The sequence below is a fragment of the Macrosteles quadrilineatus genome, unplaced genomic scaffold, assembly GCF_028750875.1.
Source record: "Macrosteles quadrilineatus isolate MER2022 unplaced genomic scaffold, UCM_ALF_1.0 Scaffold_8__2_contigs__length_117827958, whole genome shotgun sequence".
Classification (NCBI taxonomy): Eukaryota; Metazoa; Arthropoda; class Insecta; order Hemiptera; family Cicadellidae; genus Macrosteles; species Macrosteles quadrilineatus.
Window position 1 is genome coordinate 49,528,202 of NW_026542601.1, and position 14,927 is coordinate 49,543,128.

Here is a 14,927-nt window from a genome sequence, read left to right on the forward strand (position 1 = left end):
AAGAGGGAGTCTACTGTATTGTGATCTATAGCAACTGTTATGACTCCTCAACTGTCAGCAACAAAAAATAAGGTAGAAATTAACATCTCGGACACTAGTGTATCCTGTGACTCGCCACACAACTATATTCTTTTTTGATAACAAATTTGCAACAGCTGGTCCATATTAATGGGATGTCTACTTAAGTATCCAATATTCAATGATACCCTAGTATTAATATTGGGATGACAGTATTATATACTATAGTATTATCTTACTACAGTAATATTATACTACCGGAGATAGTAAAATACCATCCCTGGGCTGATAGTATTAATTTGTTTACAGATGAATAATTCATAATGAGAAAATGCAGACTGAGTTTTTATTTCAGGTTCATGCTATAGTTTTAATGTGGGATTTCGTAGAGTCAAACTTAATCTGATAAGGTCAAATTAATTTTATGGTAAAATATTAGAGTAGTTTTTAAACCATTCTAAAGCCAAACAACCTTCTTAGTGACACATATTCAAATGATTATAAATGCTTTTTTATAATCATGAGCTGATTGCAGCTTTGTTTTCAGGTGATAGCATCGGTTGCCACATACCTAGTGATTTTGATCCAGTTTCAGATGTAGGAAACTTCATATTTTTTTTGTATGGGAGATGCTTAGTACTTTCTTTCCAGTATGTAGTAGTTGACATAGTAATTGATATTTTGTATGTATTTCTTCAATATATCAATATTAAAATTCTGAAATACTGTATTTATTTTACCTCATTACAACACAAAGGCCCTTGTTCTATAATGTTCGGAACGATGACGAAAGATTTGACATTAGTGCAATAGGCTTGAAGTTGAAACTATGGTCAAATAAAAACTATACGGATTGGCTTTGGCAGCATTAAAACATTCAATACCTATTTACTTTGGATAAATAATTTGATTTACTTGTACAAATATATAATATGTTTGCATAAAGAATGCAGAGGCAGCCCCATTACTGTGAAATAATCTCCGTCTATTTTCTCTACGATGGATCCTCCATAGCCCTGGATCCCATAGGCTCCTGCCTTGTCCCTGGAACATATAAATATGAACTCAGTGGCTGATCCAGGGGGGGGGGGCGAAGGGGGCGACCCCCCCCCCCCTCGGGCATACATATACATATATAAAAAACAATATTACACTATGGAAAGTTGTAAGGTTGTACGCATCATCCAATTTTTACAGCAGTCAGCTGTTGACATGCTTGGGCAAAGGCGAGCGCCGAGCGAGCGAGCGAGGACGGGGAAACAGCTGCCTGATGTTCCATAGTTAGTTGTCAAATTGTCTGCTAGCCACTAACTTTACACAGGCATCAATCAGCAATCAGCGGTAGCACCAGTAGCCTATTACCATTGACTATATAAACACTAGTGTTAAATTTCATATAGACAATGCTATTACTGAATTCGATACTATACATATTGTGACAGATCTATGAAATTGGACAGTTAGATAAAGATATAGACATTAATAATGGCTTTAGAAAGTCAGTAAACCGCTTTTAAGAGGATATGGCCGTAGCCTACAATATGTTTTGAGATTTATGAATGCAATCGTCATAGATAGTTTTTAAAATGTCTACTTATTCATGACAAATAAATGGGGAAATGGGAGGTTTTTGCACACAGTTCTTGATGATAAAACTGGCTGTAAAAAGTCACCCAACGGCTTTTAGAGGATATGGCCGTAGTTTACAGTTTGTTTTGAAATTCATGAATGCAATCGTCATAGTTTTATTTTTAAAATGTCTATTTGCTAATGCACGGTTTTAGGTGTTAAAAATGGCTTTAGAAAGTCACCAAACAGCTTTGAAAATTCCAAATTTTCCCGGGGGACCCCCCTGGTTTATTGGGGGGTGCACCCCCCAAGCCCCCCCCTTGACAAGGTCCTAGAACCGCCACTGGACATAGGTAGGCCTAATGCTATTACATTAAGTGAAACCAACTTGTAGGCCCTTACGTTCACCAGACATTGCTAAAAAGCGAGTGCTGAGTTTCATTCCTGAGCTACGTCACCCAAAGTAACAGTGGGTATTTCAAGTAGAAGTACCTATCGTTACAGTTATGTTCCATCAATCACAAAATCATAGCTGGTATGTACAGTATAAAGGATACTTGGACCAATTTTATAAATAGTAAGTATTATCAAAAAGAACTAATTAAAAATTGACAGTTTTTTAGGCTATCCTTTACAAAGATCAAGGAATATCCCTTGCACCATAAATATTGTACTTACATGGGTTCTTCTGTGGCAATGTAAGCTCTTATTGTCTTCTCATCAAGGTCGGCCACAAACACTTTGGTGCTTTCATAAAACTTCCTGAGCGCTGTCGGTGTTTTGATGACTACGCCAGTAAACACTGTATGTTGTTTCCCACTCAACCTAATATACACATGGTTTTAATATGATTGGCCAATGGCCATTGGTTTTAAAGATTTTGATTACCTTTATTGAATAAAAGAAAAACAAGTACCACGTACACCATATTGGGCAGTAGGCGAGTAAAATAAAATAGCCTACTTTAAAACCCAAAACCTACATAAAGGACAATGTGCAGGTAACTCCCTCCCTCTTATCTGGACATCTTTTAACCGGACAATTTTTTTTCAGCACATTGGTTTAACCAGACTGGATCGGCAAGATATGGGCCAGTACTGAAACGACATTTCTCATAGAAAAGATTAGAGACCAGAGATATTGTGTCCGACAAACTACAAGCGAAATTATAGTAATATACAAAATGAAAGCTTATTAAATTGCCAGCAAGTTTTTAATTTACTATTTTTCAAAATCTTGTATGATATTCGCGTTATTTACTATCAAACGTTTAAAAATGAAGAAAATACATTTTTTCTCGTGTTTTTTTTTCTTTTTGACAAGTTTTTTAATCCTTAACCATGCACCCTAAAAATAAATGCTGCGCATAGGGTTGTAAAAAATCAAATTCCCTTCAATAGACATTCCTAGTTTACCTTCTTCACTTCAGATTGAAAAACAAATTAACCGTCAGTATGAAAAGAAAAATTAAAATCTAGTGTTGAGCAAGGAATTTGAAATCTTACGATAGCTGTTGACTACTGAATATTTCAATTTATCACCCTACTTAGTCAACTAATTGGTTGAAAAATCAACCATTAAGTAGATTAAATGAGTACTGGGCGTCTAAAAATAGCACAGACTAGTTGTTTCCAGTTAATAACATTAACTACATTTTCATGTCATTTTAATAATTTAAATACAAGAGTTTCAGTGTCTATATGGCAGTGGAAACCAATCACAACCATTAAATTGAAACAAAGATAAATGATATATTTAAGTGAATTAAAATAAAACATTACATCAGTGAGTAGCATACTACAGCATTGAGTCAATCCCTTGCTATCTTAGTTTGGAAAGGACCACTATCCTCATATTCATTTTTATCCTTTATTCTCCATCGGACCACTTTTGGGAATAGGTAAGTGTATACAACTGTTTCTTCATCTTCGTAGTCATCATTCCCAGGGACAACATCCTGGTAATTTTGACATACTTATTGTAGGCTTGCTTTTTTGCCACCGGATTTTGTACTAGCACAGTTTAATGTGCATAGGCAGAAAACAATTTTCAGAATATCCTCCAGTTAAGTTTCATACTGACTGTACTCTGGGATCACAGAGTTTTTCTTGTTCTTTCCACACTTAAATCATAGAAGGCAGGTTATTTCTCTGCCACAGCTGAACTTTTGGAATGTACATAGGAGACGATGTTTTAAAGCACCATCGGTCGGAGGAAGACCAGAAATATTCATGGAGACCATAGATTTAAAAATTGACTTGTGGGCCACTGGGGAGTTCAGCTACAACTCCTCATTTTCTAAGCAACTTTGCTTTTGTCAAACGTTGAAGATATTTTGTCGCATTATGTAGAGGTCTTCAAAAATATCATCTAATCCTTGTTGAGATAGTTTATGGTGAGAGAAAAAGATGTCCCTTACCTTATTTCTTAGAGACAGTGCCGTCCGAAGGGGGGGGGGGCAACCGGGACAAGCTGCCCCGGGCGCCGTGGCTGAGGGAGCGCCGCGCAGTGTCTATTATTGTATTAACATAGTATTAAAATATGCGAATGCAACTATTACTGGGGGGAGGGGGCGCCACAACCACGTTTGCTCCGGGCGCCGCCAACCCTAGGGACTTAGAGAATACCCCCGCCGCAGCAAACCTGCAGACTAAGCGAATTTCCATTTGACTGATTGGATTTACACTGAAATGTCTACTTAAAAATATAACATTTATTCCCGATTTAAATAGAATTAGTTTAACAAGTACTTAGGTTTGCTGCATCAGGGAGGGTAAAACTGTTTTTTTTGTAAAATGTTAATAGTTAGTAAGAAATAAAAACATTTTCCAAATTTGATCAAAATATGTTTATAAACAAGCAAACTACAACAGTTTACTTATTCTCCATAAGAATAACATGGAAATTTTAAATTTACAATTTTTTGGAATTTTCTCCGTAACCATTAGGCGCATAATAACGCTTCAACATACTAAATTATTTGTTTTTTTAAGCTCTACAAAATGGTTTGGAAAGAAATTGCTGAATTTTATGTTTTTTGGGTCAAAAATGGGAAAAACCTTTTTTTACCCCATAAAACCCCCCGTAAACCCCCGTTCCGATCATGCTGGATCGCGAACTTGTTCGAATAAACGTAGGTTTACACGTTTGTACCAAATTCCATCAAAATCGGATAATTTTTGCTCGAGTTATTGTGCTAACGGACACATATATATATATTATATATATATATGAATTTGAACGGATGGTGTTTTTGGCCTCTAGGGATCTCAAAACGAAAAAAAAAATCGGTCCCACGTCCAGGTCTTACCATGAGTACTACGGTAATAGCTTATTCCCTATATGGGAAATTCGCTAAAAAGAGGATGAAAACGAATATGAAGATGGTAGCCCTTTAAGATAGCAAGGAATATTGATTCGATAGTAGGCTACTCACTGACATAATGTTTTATTTTAATTAACATAAATATGTAATTTCTTTGTTTCAACTTAATGGTAGTGTGATTTGTTTCCAGTGCCATATATATGTACTCTTATATGCATAAACATGGTTATAATATAACAACATATTTTCCCATTAAAATAGTCTAGTTAGATCAACAAATGTAAGGAAGCTGGTTAGGCAGTCCACAAGTATTTACTATAATGGGTATCTGTGCTATTTTTAGATGCCAGTGCTCACTTTATATACTTGATAGTGAATGTTCCAACCAATTAGTTGACTGGGTAAGGTGATAAATTGAAATATTCAGTAGTCAACAGCTGCTATAATTTATTTTTGTAAAAAAATACAACCGACTTCAAAAGCTCTAAAAAGAATTAAATAATTTCAATAAAGTAAACTTTTGTATTAGGCAAGCTCACGTATTTCCAGTCGGCGCGGCTCAAACTGCAAATACGATTGAAATTAAATATTGTGTGTGTATTTTGAAAATCAATAAATTGTAGCTGGATAACATAAATATATAAAAAACATACTGAACTGTTTTGTTTATATATTAAAGGAAATATTTTCTTATATTTTATGTGTACTTCAGAATAAATGCATTATGAAAATAACACACACAAATGTTCTATATGAATAGGAAAATAATTTAGTTTGATATTATAATAGGGAAAAGAAGCTAGTTTAGTATTAAAACGTTTCTTTTCCAAGTTAGAAACATTTAAACATGCGTTTTAATCTTTTTAAAGATACTCGTTAAAACCACTATATTGTCGATCTCTGATTACGGTAATAAAATAACACTTAACGCATAACTATGAAAAAGACATGCAGATTAACACCTTTAGTTATAATCACCTGCAATATGGACACCCTCATTCAATTTTGTATCAAAAATCATCATAGAGCCGCGCCGACTTAAAATACGTGAGCTTGCCTAATACAAAAGTTTACTTTATTGAAATTATTTAATTCTTTTTAGAGCTTTTGAAGTCGGTTGTATTTTTTTACAAAAATAAATTATTTCATGATTTTTAGTGACTGTATAATTTTTTATATATTAATTACTTGAGGATTTTTGATAAGCAAAACTGTTTGAAACAATCAAAAGTTCCACAGAACAATCATTATTCACCTGTTCAGGCTACATAATCAAGGGGTATGAAAATAAACATCTTTAGATATTCCTTAAGAAAGAAAGAGTTGTCCATTACATTAGGCCTAATGAAAAACTAATTGTCTTTTCTAGATACATTGAAATGTCAGACATCATTGTTTCCTGCAATCGGCGTACTTCTACATTATAAAAAGAAATACAGTAACGTCTCAAGCCTTTTGGAACAATATGAAAGTTATGCCTCAGCTACCAGCACTAAAAAATCTCACAAAAGTGGAAAATTGGTCGTTAACACCATAGTACCTTTCGTATAGTACCTTTGGACAATATTATATGAAAGATTGGTTCAGCTAAAAGTGGTGTAAGTCATGTAGGGGGTTTTGTTTGCTCAAGATATAGCCTAGTCGAAATTGTAAATCATCTTCCTCTAGGAAGCAGGCATAATAGTAATTGATATGTTATAGTAACTGGGTAGAGAATATTAATAAACATTCCACATCTGCAAATGAAATATGTATATGAAAGATTGGTTCAGCTAAAAGTGGTGCAAGCCATGTAGGTGGTTTTGTTTGATGAAGATATAGCCTAGTCGAAAATGCAAATCATCTTCCTCTAGGACTTTCCGAAGCAGGCATAGCATTGATATGTTATAGTAACTGGGTAGAGAATATTAATAAACATTCCACATCTGCAAATGAAAGATGTATATGAAAGATTGTTTCAGCTAAAAGTGGTGCAAGCCATGTAGGTGGTTTTGTTTGATGAAGATATAGCCTAGTCGAAAATGCAAATCATCTTCCTCTAGGACTTTCCGAAGCAGGCATAATAGTATTGATATGATATAGTAACTGGGTAGAGAATATCAATAAACATTCCACATCTGCAAATGCATGTTTAGTAATTAAAATATTTAACACTTTTAAGACAATTGACGATTATGCACTGTCACACTTAATTGCATTTGATTTATATTTAGACCTGTTTTACGAATGCTTTGGTTTTCACAATACACCGTTATTTGTCAATATCATACAGCTATTCAGTGAAACATATTCAATACTAAAAACAGAATTACTGTATACACAAATCAGGTCAAACATAAAATAGGTTAAAATACATTTTTTGTAGTAACCAAAACAAAATGCATTTTTCTCAATGTAATTCATTTAAGCTCCATGGCAAGAAATAGTTTATTGATCAATATGAAGCAACTGTTTCATGAAGAATTGTCTTTAGCTTCATTTAAATGGTTTCAACTAACAGCTGTAGGAATGTTATTATTTTTTATTGCCTTCTCTGTACAAATGTAAACAATCTGCACAAATGTAAACAAAATAAATGTTGAATATTTAAGGTTTTCAGAATTTTTCACCGAAACAAATATTATACTTCAACATAATATATAAGGTACCAAATAGAAACTCTACTGGTTATTTTGGTGGTGGAACCACACTGATCGGTAAAAGAATCACAGAGAAATTGGTGAACATACATAGAAAAAAAAAAACATCGCCACAAACAAATTGAGAACCTCCTCCTTTTGTTGGTAGTGGGGAAGTCGGTTAAAAAGACTTCAAATTCCTGGTTGAACACTAGATTTTAATCTTCTTAAACTTTAATTTAATTTTAATTTTTGTACACTGACGGTTAATTTGCTTTTAAATTAAAACAGAAGAAGGTAAACTAGAAAGGTCATATATGTTTGAGGGGAATTTGATTTTCTATAACTCTATACCCAGCATTTAGTTTTAGGGTGAACGGTTAAGGAGTAAACTTGTCAAAAAGAACAAAAAACACAAACAAAAATGTATTTTTCTAAATTTTTAAATGTTTGATAATAAAAATGCAAAAAGCATAAAAGATATTTAAAAATAGTAAGTTACAAACTTGCTGGCAATTTAATAAGCTTTCATTTGGTATATTACCACAATTTCGCTTGGACGCATGATTTCCGAGATATCCGCAAAAAAACTTTAAAATGGTACCTTCAGGCCCCCCCTCCCCTACAGCACAAGGTCTAGTGGCGGGGACTTTTGGTATGTTTACCTCCTAACTATACTCAACAAAGTTACCAAGTCAGAAATTGTGTTCCAAACATTTCCCTCTATACCCTTTTTTGAGCATTCGTTGCCTAGCCTCATTCAACGTTGTGAATTTATTCACAAACGTAACCATTGATGAAACCATCAACATACTTGAATCTAATCTAGATAAAAACTCGTCCTTATCAACTGAGGCTAAAAATTAAATTGGTTAATTTCGCTAAAAACGTCTTCAAACAAAATTATTTCACGTTCAAAAATAAATACTACACACAAAATGAAGGTAGATGGGCTCTCTACTTTCAAGCGTCCTTTCAGAATTGTTTGTAAACAACATTGAAAATAAGCTTTTATGGTCAGATTCCAACAAACAAAAAGATAAAATAGTTCACTATAGCCAATATGTGGACAACACATTAATTTTATTCAATGGTGATGAAAGGCAAATCAAGATCACGGAAATAATCTGAACAAAGTCCACCATAGATTAAAATTCACTCTCGAAACCGAAGCTAACAAATCAATTAATTACTTAGACATCACAATCACAAGAACTAACCACAACCTGGAATTAAAAATCCACAGATAACCTACAACAACCGACCAGACCATCCATTCATCACACACCATCCTTTCTACTACAAGACAGCTGCTTACAATAGTTTCGTTCACAGACTATTATGCATACCACTTACCACAGAAAACTACAACAATGAAATAAACATTTTGAAACACAATTTCCAATGGATATGAAAGCTCTCTCATTTATAAACTCATTTGAAAACAGAAAAATAAAACATAAGAGATTCCAGAACTCAGAATCAAAAAATACGTCTGTGCTGAATTTGGAGTAGTACTCAATAACACCTTGAGAAAAGAAATGGCGAAGAACAATGTACAAGTTGCATACAAAACATCCAACAAATTATCTTGTATACTCAAAGAAAAGAAAAAGACGCCTTCCGATAAAGTAAACAACACATTTACAAAATAAAATGCAACGATTGCCCAAACTTTTACATCGGCCAAACTGCTCGTTCTTTCGCCACTAGATTTAAAGAACATCTACCCAAAAAGAACTTGAAATCAGTATTCAATTTACGATCCAGAGGCTTACCCACCATGAAATTACTAGTGTGTATTGTCTAGTATACTGTTGTGTGGATTCGCTTTTCTGTATTTTTTTTATTGTGACTCCCCATTTAGTGTGCATTCTTTTTTATGAGTGACGAATGAAGGAGTCTAGTTGTGCCAATTGAACAAAAGCTCAATGCTCTTGATAAAGGTGAATCAGTAAATATAAGACGTTAGTTTAACTGGAAAAACAGTTATCCGGACTGGCCTCGGTTCCCAGGAGTCTGGATAAGAGGGAGTCTAACTGTACTTTGAAGTAAACAAAATGATCTTGTTTCACAATTAAGAACTCTAAAAATTACTTTTTAAAAGTGAAGTTTAATAGTATAGGTAGGTATCTTAACAAGTCTTAATCTTGGTTATTCCTGGAGCAGTTTGTAAGCACTGTGTTAGACTCATATCAGACGAGCACTATTGCCGTCGAGCAGATGCCGTCGAGATAGCACCGGAAAATGTCATACGTGGCGGCAAATGCGTCGCGTTGATGCCGTCCTGCCAACAACGTTTGGCTGTCATAAGTAGCGTCTTCCGGGGGCATTTGTAGTCGCGGCACTTATTTTATTTCCAAGATGGTAAATATTTATTGCTATCAGGTACCTACATTAAAAAAGTTACCTGCTTGGTCATTTTGAACAGCAGCTGTCATCCGATTCCAGTTCTCCTGCATGACCTCCCAACCTGGTTCCAGCATTGTGCCTTCAGTTGTCTGTTGCTAAAATCACTCGACTTAACGTCATACAGAGCAGGGCATTTTTCAACTGTATAAATACATTTTTCTGTGTCAAACATGATTATTACTCCAAAAAGGTCTTCCAGTTGTTCTGCCAGTAGTCTGGCGGCAAATTCGTCCCACCAACGGTATTAGCGTCCGCATGACTAGCTCCATAAGAACCCCATTTTCGGGTGGGAGCGGCATCAACGCGGTGGAAATAGCGCTCGTATGATATGAGCCTTAGTAAGCTTTGTTTTAAAAGAACGTAATGCAAAACAAAGCCTAAAACTTGTGGTAAATAGTCAAGATAACATCTTTTTTTGTCTGAAAAATGTTAGTGCATGAAAGACATAAAAATCACCAGGTCATTCAGGTGAGGAAGAGTATCATTAATATAAAATGTAGGTTAAAAGAGCCACATACGTATTGAAAGAAAAAAATTCTCCTACAACCTGAATTTATGTAATAAACAAAATTAAAACACACAATGTACTCAGACAAATATATCTGAGGACACCTGGTGAGAAAGATTGAATTAGCCTACTTTGAACTTGGCACTGTGCGAGTAAAGGTGAAGAGCCAGTGACAATGATACACTTAATAAACTATTTTCAAGTTACAGGTTATAATATAAGTCAAATGAAGATAACTTTACTTACGACTTACGCTTGTAAATGTGAGAAAGCTTCTGCTTTGTCTTTTGGTTTTCCATAGATCTTTCCATTTAATGACACTACTGTATCAGCCCCAATAATCAAGTCAGGTTTAATGGGATCTCTTGAGAGTCTTTTCTCAACTTCTTCAACTTTATTAAATGCAGTAGCAACCGCAAACTCTCCACGATTTGTAAATTTTTCTGGGGTAAGATTCTCTTCATACGTTGAAGGAATTATTTCAAATTTCAGTCCCTGGAAAGAATATTACTGTATTTGTTGTATTTTCGCTTTCTAGAATTGACAAAGTTAGGTAGGCCTACCGGTATGACAACAGATTGGCATATATGTGTGTTGGTAATTTTTTAAATTGTAATAACTAGTAAAACGAAAGACCCAGTGAAACTTTGAGCTTCTTGATGGACCCAAAACTTACATTTTCCAAATTTGCCACAAACTCTCCAGAGAATGTACTGAATATAGGCCTACACTCAAGTAAGTGCAATTTCTCTCCTCTTCAGGAAGTGACATGATGAAGTAGGCCTAATTATAAACTTTGATGCTGGGTGACTTTCTAATAACTGTCTACTTTGCACTGCCTTAGTATCTTATAAGCTACCTAGTGTTATGGGGTTTAAGCACCTGAAACACCCAAAATCAAGGAAGTCTTGACGCTACTAAAGAACGCTGTCAAGCTGAGAGATAGGATTTATAGTAAACCTTGGTTATTTGTGTACGAGACCCAAGTCAACTTAAACGTTCTTAACTTACATCTTAAATGACTAATTATAAATATAGCCTAATAAGCAAAACTCTCAACCAACAAGGGGATGCAATGGAAATCTGAGTTTTGGGCAAGCTAAGAGGAGATCTACGATGAAACTTGGTTAAATTAGCAGTCATTAGGAGAAAGGGTAATTGGCCGGGGGAAAGTTAGTTTATTTGAATACGAGGTAATTATTGATGGAAATTTTGTTATTTCCCAGAAATAACCAAACTTGCTACAGCATATTTTGTATAGCCTACATACAGTACTTCAAAATTCTGTTTTATGACAGAAGGCATGTGGGGAAGGCAGGTCAAACTCAGACTTTGTGCTAATTCTTGACTGCTTAAGTCCTTTTAAAGGTAGGTTCAGGTTGGACTAATTGGTAATTAGTCAAGTTAAAGTGTAGGTTATAACTTAGTGAACCGAGTTGTTAGTCAATGTTACATCCAGACTGTTTATGTGCTATTGAAACAGTAGGTTAAAAGTGTGATAATACTACCGGTAACTTAATATAGATTTTAAAAATGCCACACATCAGCTCAATAAGTTATGGGAGGAGCAAGTTTTAACTTAGTCTGAGTTAATATTAGATAGATACAGATCTAGATCTAGTATGATAAATCATAGGCCATAGTCCGCCCTTACAAAATTTAGGCGTTAAGGAAAAGGTTTCCTAGGCCCCCCCCCCCCCGCTATTTTTTAGCTTAAAAAGTTAATGCAAGTTTATTGATCTGCTGTCAGCTGTCGGCTGTTGTTTCATAGTCTTAGTTAAGTGATGTGGAGGGGATTGATTGAATCACTTCACTTCAAACCGCAACCGCCTAAATTTTGTGAATGGACTGTAACTTTAAGTAACCTACTAAAAGACGATTTATACTTCTTACAATATTGTGAAGAATTTCTGATCTTCTAGGGGATGAACTGGCTAAAATTATACGTTTTCCTTGTAACACAGAACTCCTTAAGGGTTCAAGCATTTTGACTTGAGATGCTTGAAAACTGAAAGTCAAGTGTTAAAGTTAGGCCTAAACTTATTATGACTATGAAAAAGAAAGTGTTGTGAGCACGACCGCCTTTAACTCCGGGCCGTGGCGAAGTGGCAACGTCGCAAGTGGGGTTGTAACAGCTGTTTTGTTTATTTACTTATTTTATTTAAAAAAAGAGGTTGGCGGCCTCTTTTAACCTTGCATTTGCCAGACCACATAGACTACAGATCTGGTGCGTGGAACGTATCCAGCAAAGCAAGGGGTGAGCCGGTACAGTATGAAGGTGAACTGTAGGCCTACTGATAAATTTTAGTGGCAGTGACCAGGATCCGAACCCATGACATCGCTGCCTTTGGCCCAAAGTCCGTGACGCTACCAACACCAACTGAGCCACCGACTCACCACATTGGAAGCAGCTTAAAATGGTATTTGTGTTGGCCTATTTACAAAAGATTGGTTACTGGACTATGACAATATCAACTCCGCTTAAAATGTACAGACATAGATTTTTAATTTATATTGTTTCGTTTTTCAATTCTGTGTGTTTTATTTTCAATATTTTAATAAATTTATGTTCATAAATTTAAATCAATAAAGTGTGAATTAATGAGCTGATGTCACCTGTTTCCCATGTTATCTTATGGGACGTCTGTCACTAAACAACACCCTTGCAACATTGCCAATTCTAACAGGCCATGGCCTGTAGTTAAAGGTGGCCGTGGTTGTGAGTGTGTTGGAAGCTTATAAATAGATTTTAAGTTTTAACTTATTTCGGCTGCACTTTTTAAGTAGTTTAAGTTACGTCCTACACTCATCCGAATGAAAATATCGATATAAGTTATAGATTATTCGACATATCGATTATTTCATTCGATTGATGTAGGCTATGATGACTTGATATTTTCAATGAAGTAATCGATGGATATACAATCGATATAAGTTTATATTCATTCGAATAAGTGTAGGACGTAAACTAAGTTAAAGTGCAGCCCTTATTTCGAAGGCAATAACAGATCTAAACTCAACTGAAAGGTCCAAACTAACTCAAGGTTGGGCCCACACCTCGCTCCTATCAAATAAACCTAGACCTAGACCTACCAAAACTGTAATCTCACACACAGCTCAACCTAACCTAACCTAGGCATTTATTAACAATCACTCTTTATTGAGGAATCCGAAAAAAATAGCCTAAATGAACATTTAAAACTTCTTAAATAGTTCATGCACACACAACATTTATTCGTCAATACTTAATAGCCTAACAAATCACTTCAGCTTCAGCACACTAAAAACACTTTCATTTCCATAATCAAAATAAATTAATTGAATTTATGAACTTGACTTTCAGTGTTTCAGTTTTCATTTTCTAGCAGCTAGCAGCTCAGCTGGCTCAAGCGCTCAAGCTCAACTCGAAACTCGACGTTCTCGTTCTCTACCCACGCATTTCAGCTTCCACATGCCAACCCAGCCCAAGGCTAAAAGCACGGGTCACACTAGGCTGGCATCAGCGGCGAATTGAAAGAAGCCGCTACTGTCAGCTTGATGTGACCACAAAATTCGCAGCTGGCATCGCTAGCCGGCGAGTATTTGTCAGCGGCTGGCGAAGTTGGACATGTTCAACTTTTGGTAGCGAGGCAGCGGCGACTAGAGGTCACGTGACCACTCGCACTCGCTGACACCAGCGAGCAGCGTAGTCTGACCACCTCTAGAAGCGTGCCAGCGGCGACCAAAGCAGGTAATATCCAGCTTGGTTTAATACAAAAGGACAAAAGCAACTGTCTCAATTTTTTAATTAGAGGCTTAACTTAATTCTAGTAATCCCTGGAATGTATGTGGTGACTGATGGTGACATTCGTAAAACATTTTGGTATGTTTCTGATTCTTTTTTAGTGCGTTTAAAAACGTGGTATTTTTTTAAAGTATTTTTATTTGTAAATTATTTGTAACCAAGACCTGATCCACTAACGTCTCTTCTTGCGGTTAAGCATCTTTTAATAAAATAATTTCTCTTTCACACACAGCATCCTCAATATTAAGTGCTGGATGAGGACCCAAAAAAGGACACAATGGCAACAAAAGAACTTAGTTTTAAACTTTAAAGTAGTATTGTAGCATAGAAATTACTGAGCTTAGGTGGTCCGGGAAGCAGGTTATTGATTTCTTAAATTTATTCCAAAACTAAACGTGCTTGTGGGACGTTTCTTTATAGAAGTAAGAACATGAAATAAGCAGCTTACAGTGATTTGTTACAAAATCTCAAAGCTGTTCTTTTCCTTCTCACACATCGTTAATATCGCGATCACCAGTACCTAAAGCCTGTGTCACACTACGCTACTTTACTAGCAGCTAGCGAAATAGCAGCTACTAAGTAGCCAATGAATGTGACATAGACAGTAGCAGCTACTAAGAGTAGCGCGCTAGTGAAATTTTACTAGCATGGAAAGTTGAACATGTCCAACTTTCCGTGCTACTAAACTGCGCT

General features: G+C 35.5%; 1 protein-coding gene across 4 annotated transcripts; it reads right to left on the reverse strand.

Annotated features, from left to right (window-relative positions):
* Positions 1-871: 871 nt before the first annotated feature.
* Positions 872-13,899, reverse strand: LOC129001436 (probable bifunctional dTTP/UTP pyrophosphatase/methyltransferase protein). Of its 4 annotated transcripts, none has more exons than XM_054428700.1 (5): positions 13,788-13,899; positions 12,344-12,458; positions 10,704-10,945; positions 2,266-2,412; positions 872-1,062 (listed from the first exon to the last, which is right to left on the reverse strand). In XM_054428700.1, the coding sequence occupies exons 2-5, from the start codon at positions 12,434-12,436 to the stop codon at positions 930-932; spliced, it is 615 nt and encodes a 204-aa protein (XP_054284675.1). In that variant the 5' UTR covers positions 12,437-12,458; positions 13,788-13,899; the 3' UTR covers positions 872-929. The 4 variants fall into 4 exon arrangements, with proteins under 4 accessions (XP_054284675.1, XP_054284674.1, XP_054284672.1 ...); XM_054428699.1 differs by having other exon boundaries at positions 13,716-13,867; XM_054428697.1 differs by having other exon boundaries at positions 13,696-13,867.
* Between the last annotated feature and the right edge of the window lie 1,028 nt (positions 13,900-14,927).

Bases quoted from the DNA above. Each gene is read 5' to 3' on its own strand.
- LOC129001436 (XM_054428700.1), bottom strand. From the start codon at position 12,436: ATGCTTGAACCCTTAAGGAGTTCTGTGTTACAAGGAAAACGTATAATT. The intron at 2,413-10,703 runs GTAAGTCGTAAG...TGTGTATATTAG, and splicing joins GCTTTCTCACATTTACAAGC to GTTGAGTGGGAAACAACATA. The intron at 1,063-2,265 runs GTAAGTACAATA...TATATGTTCCAG, and splicing joins ATTGCCACAGAAGAACCCAT to GGACAAGGCAGGAGCCTATG.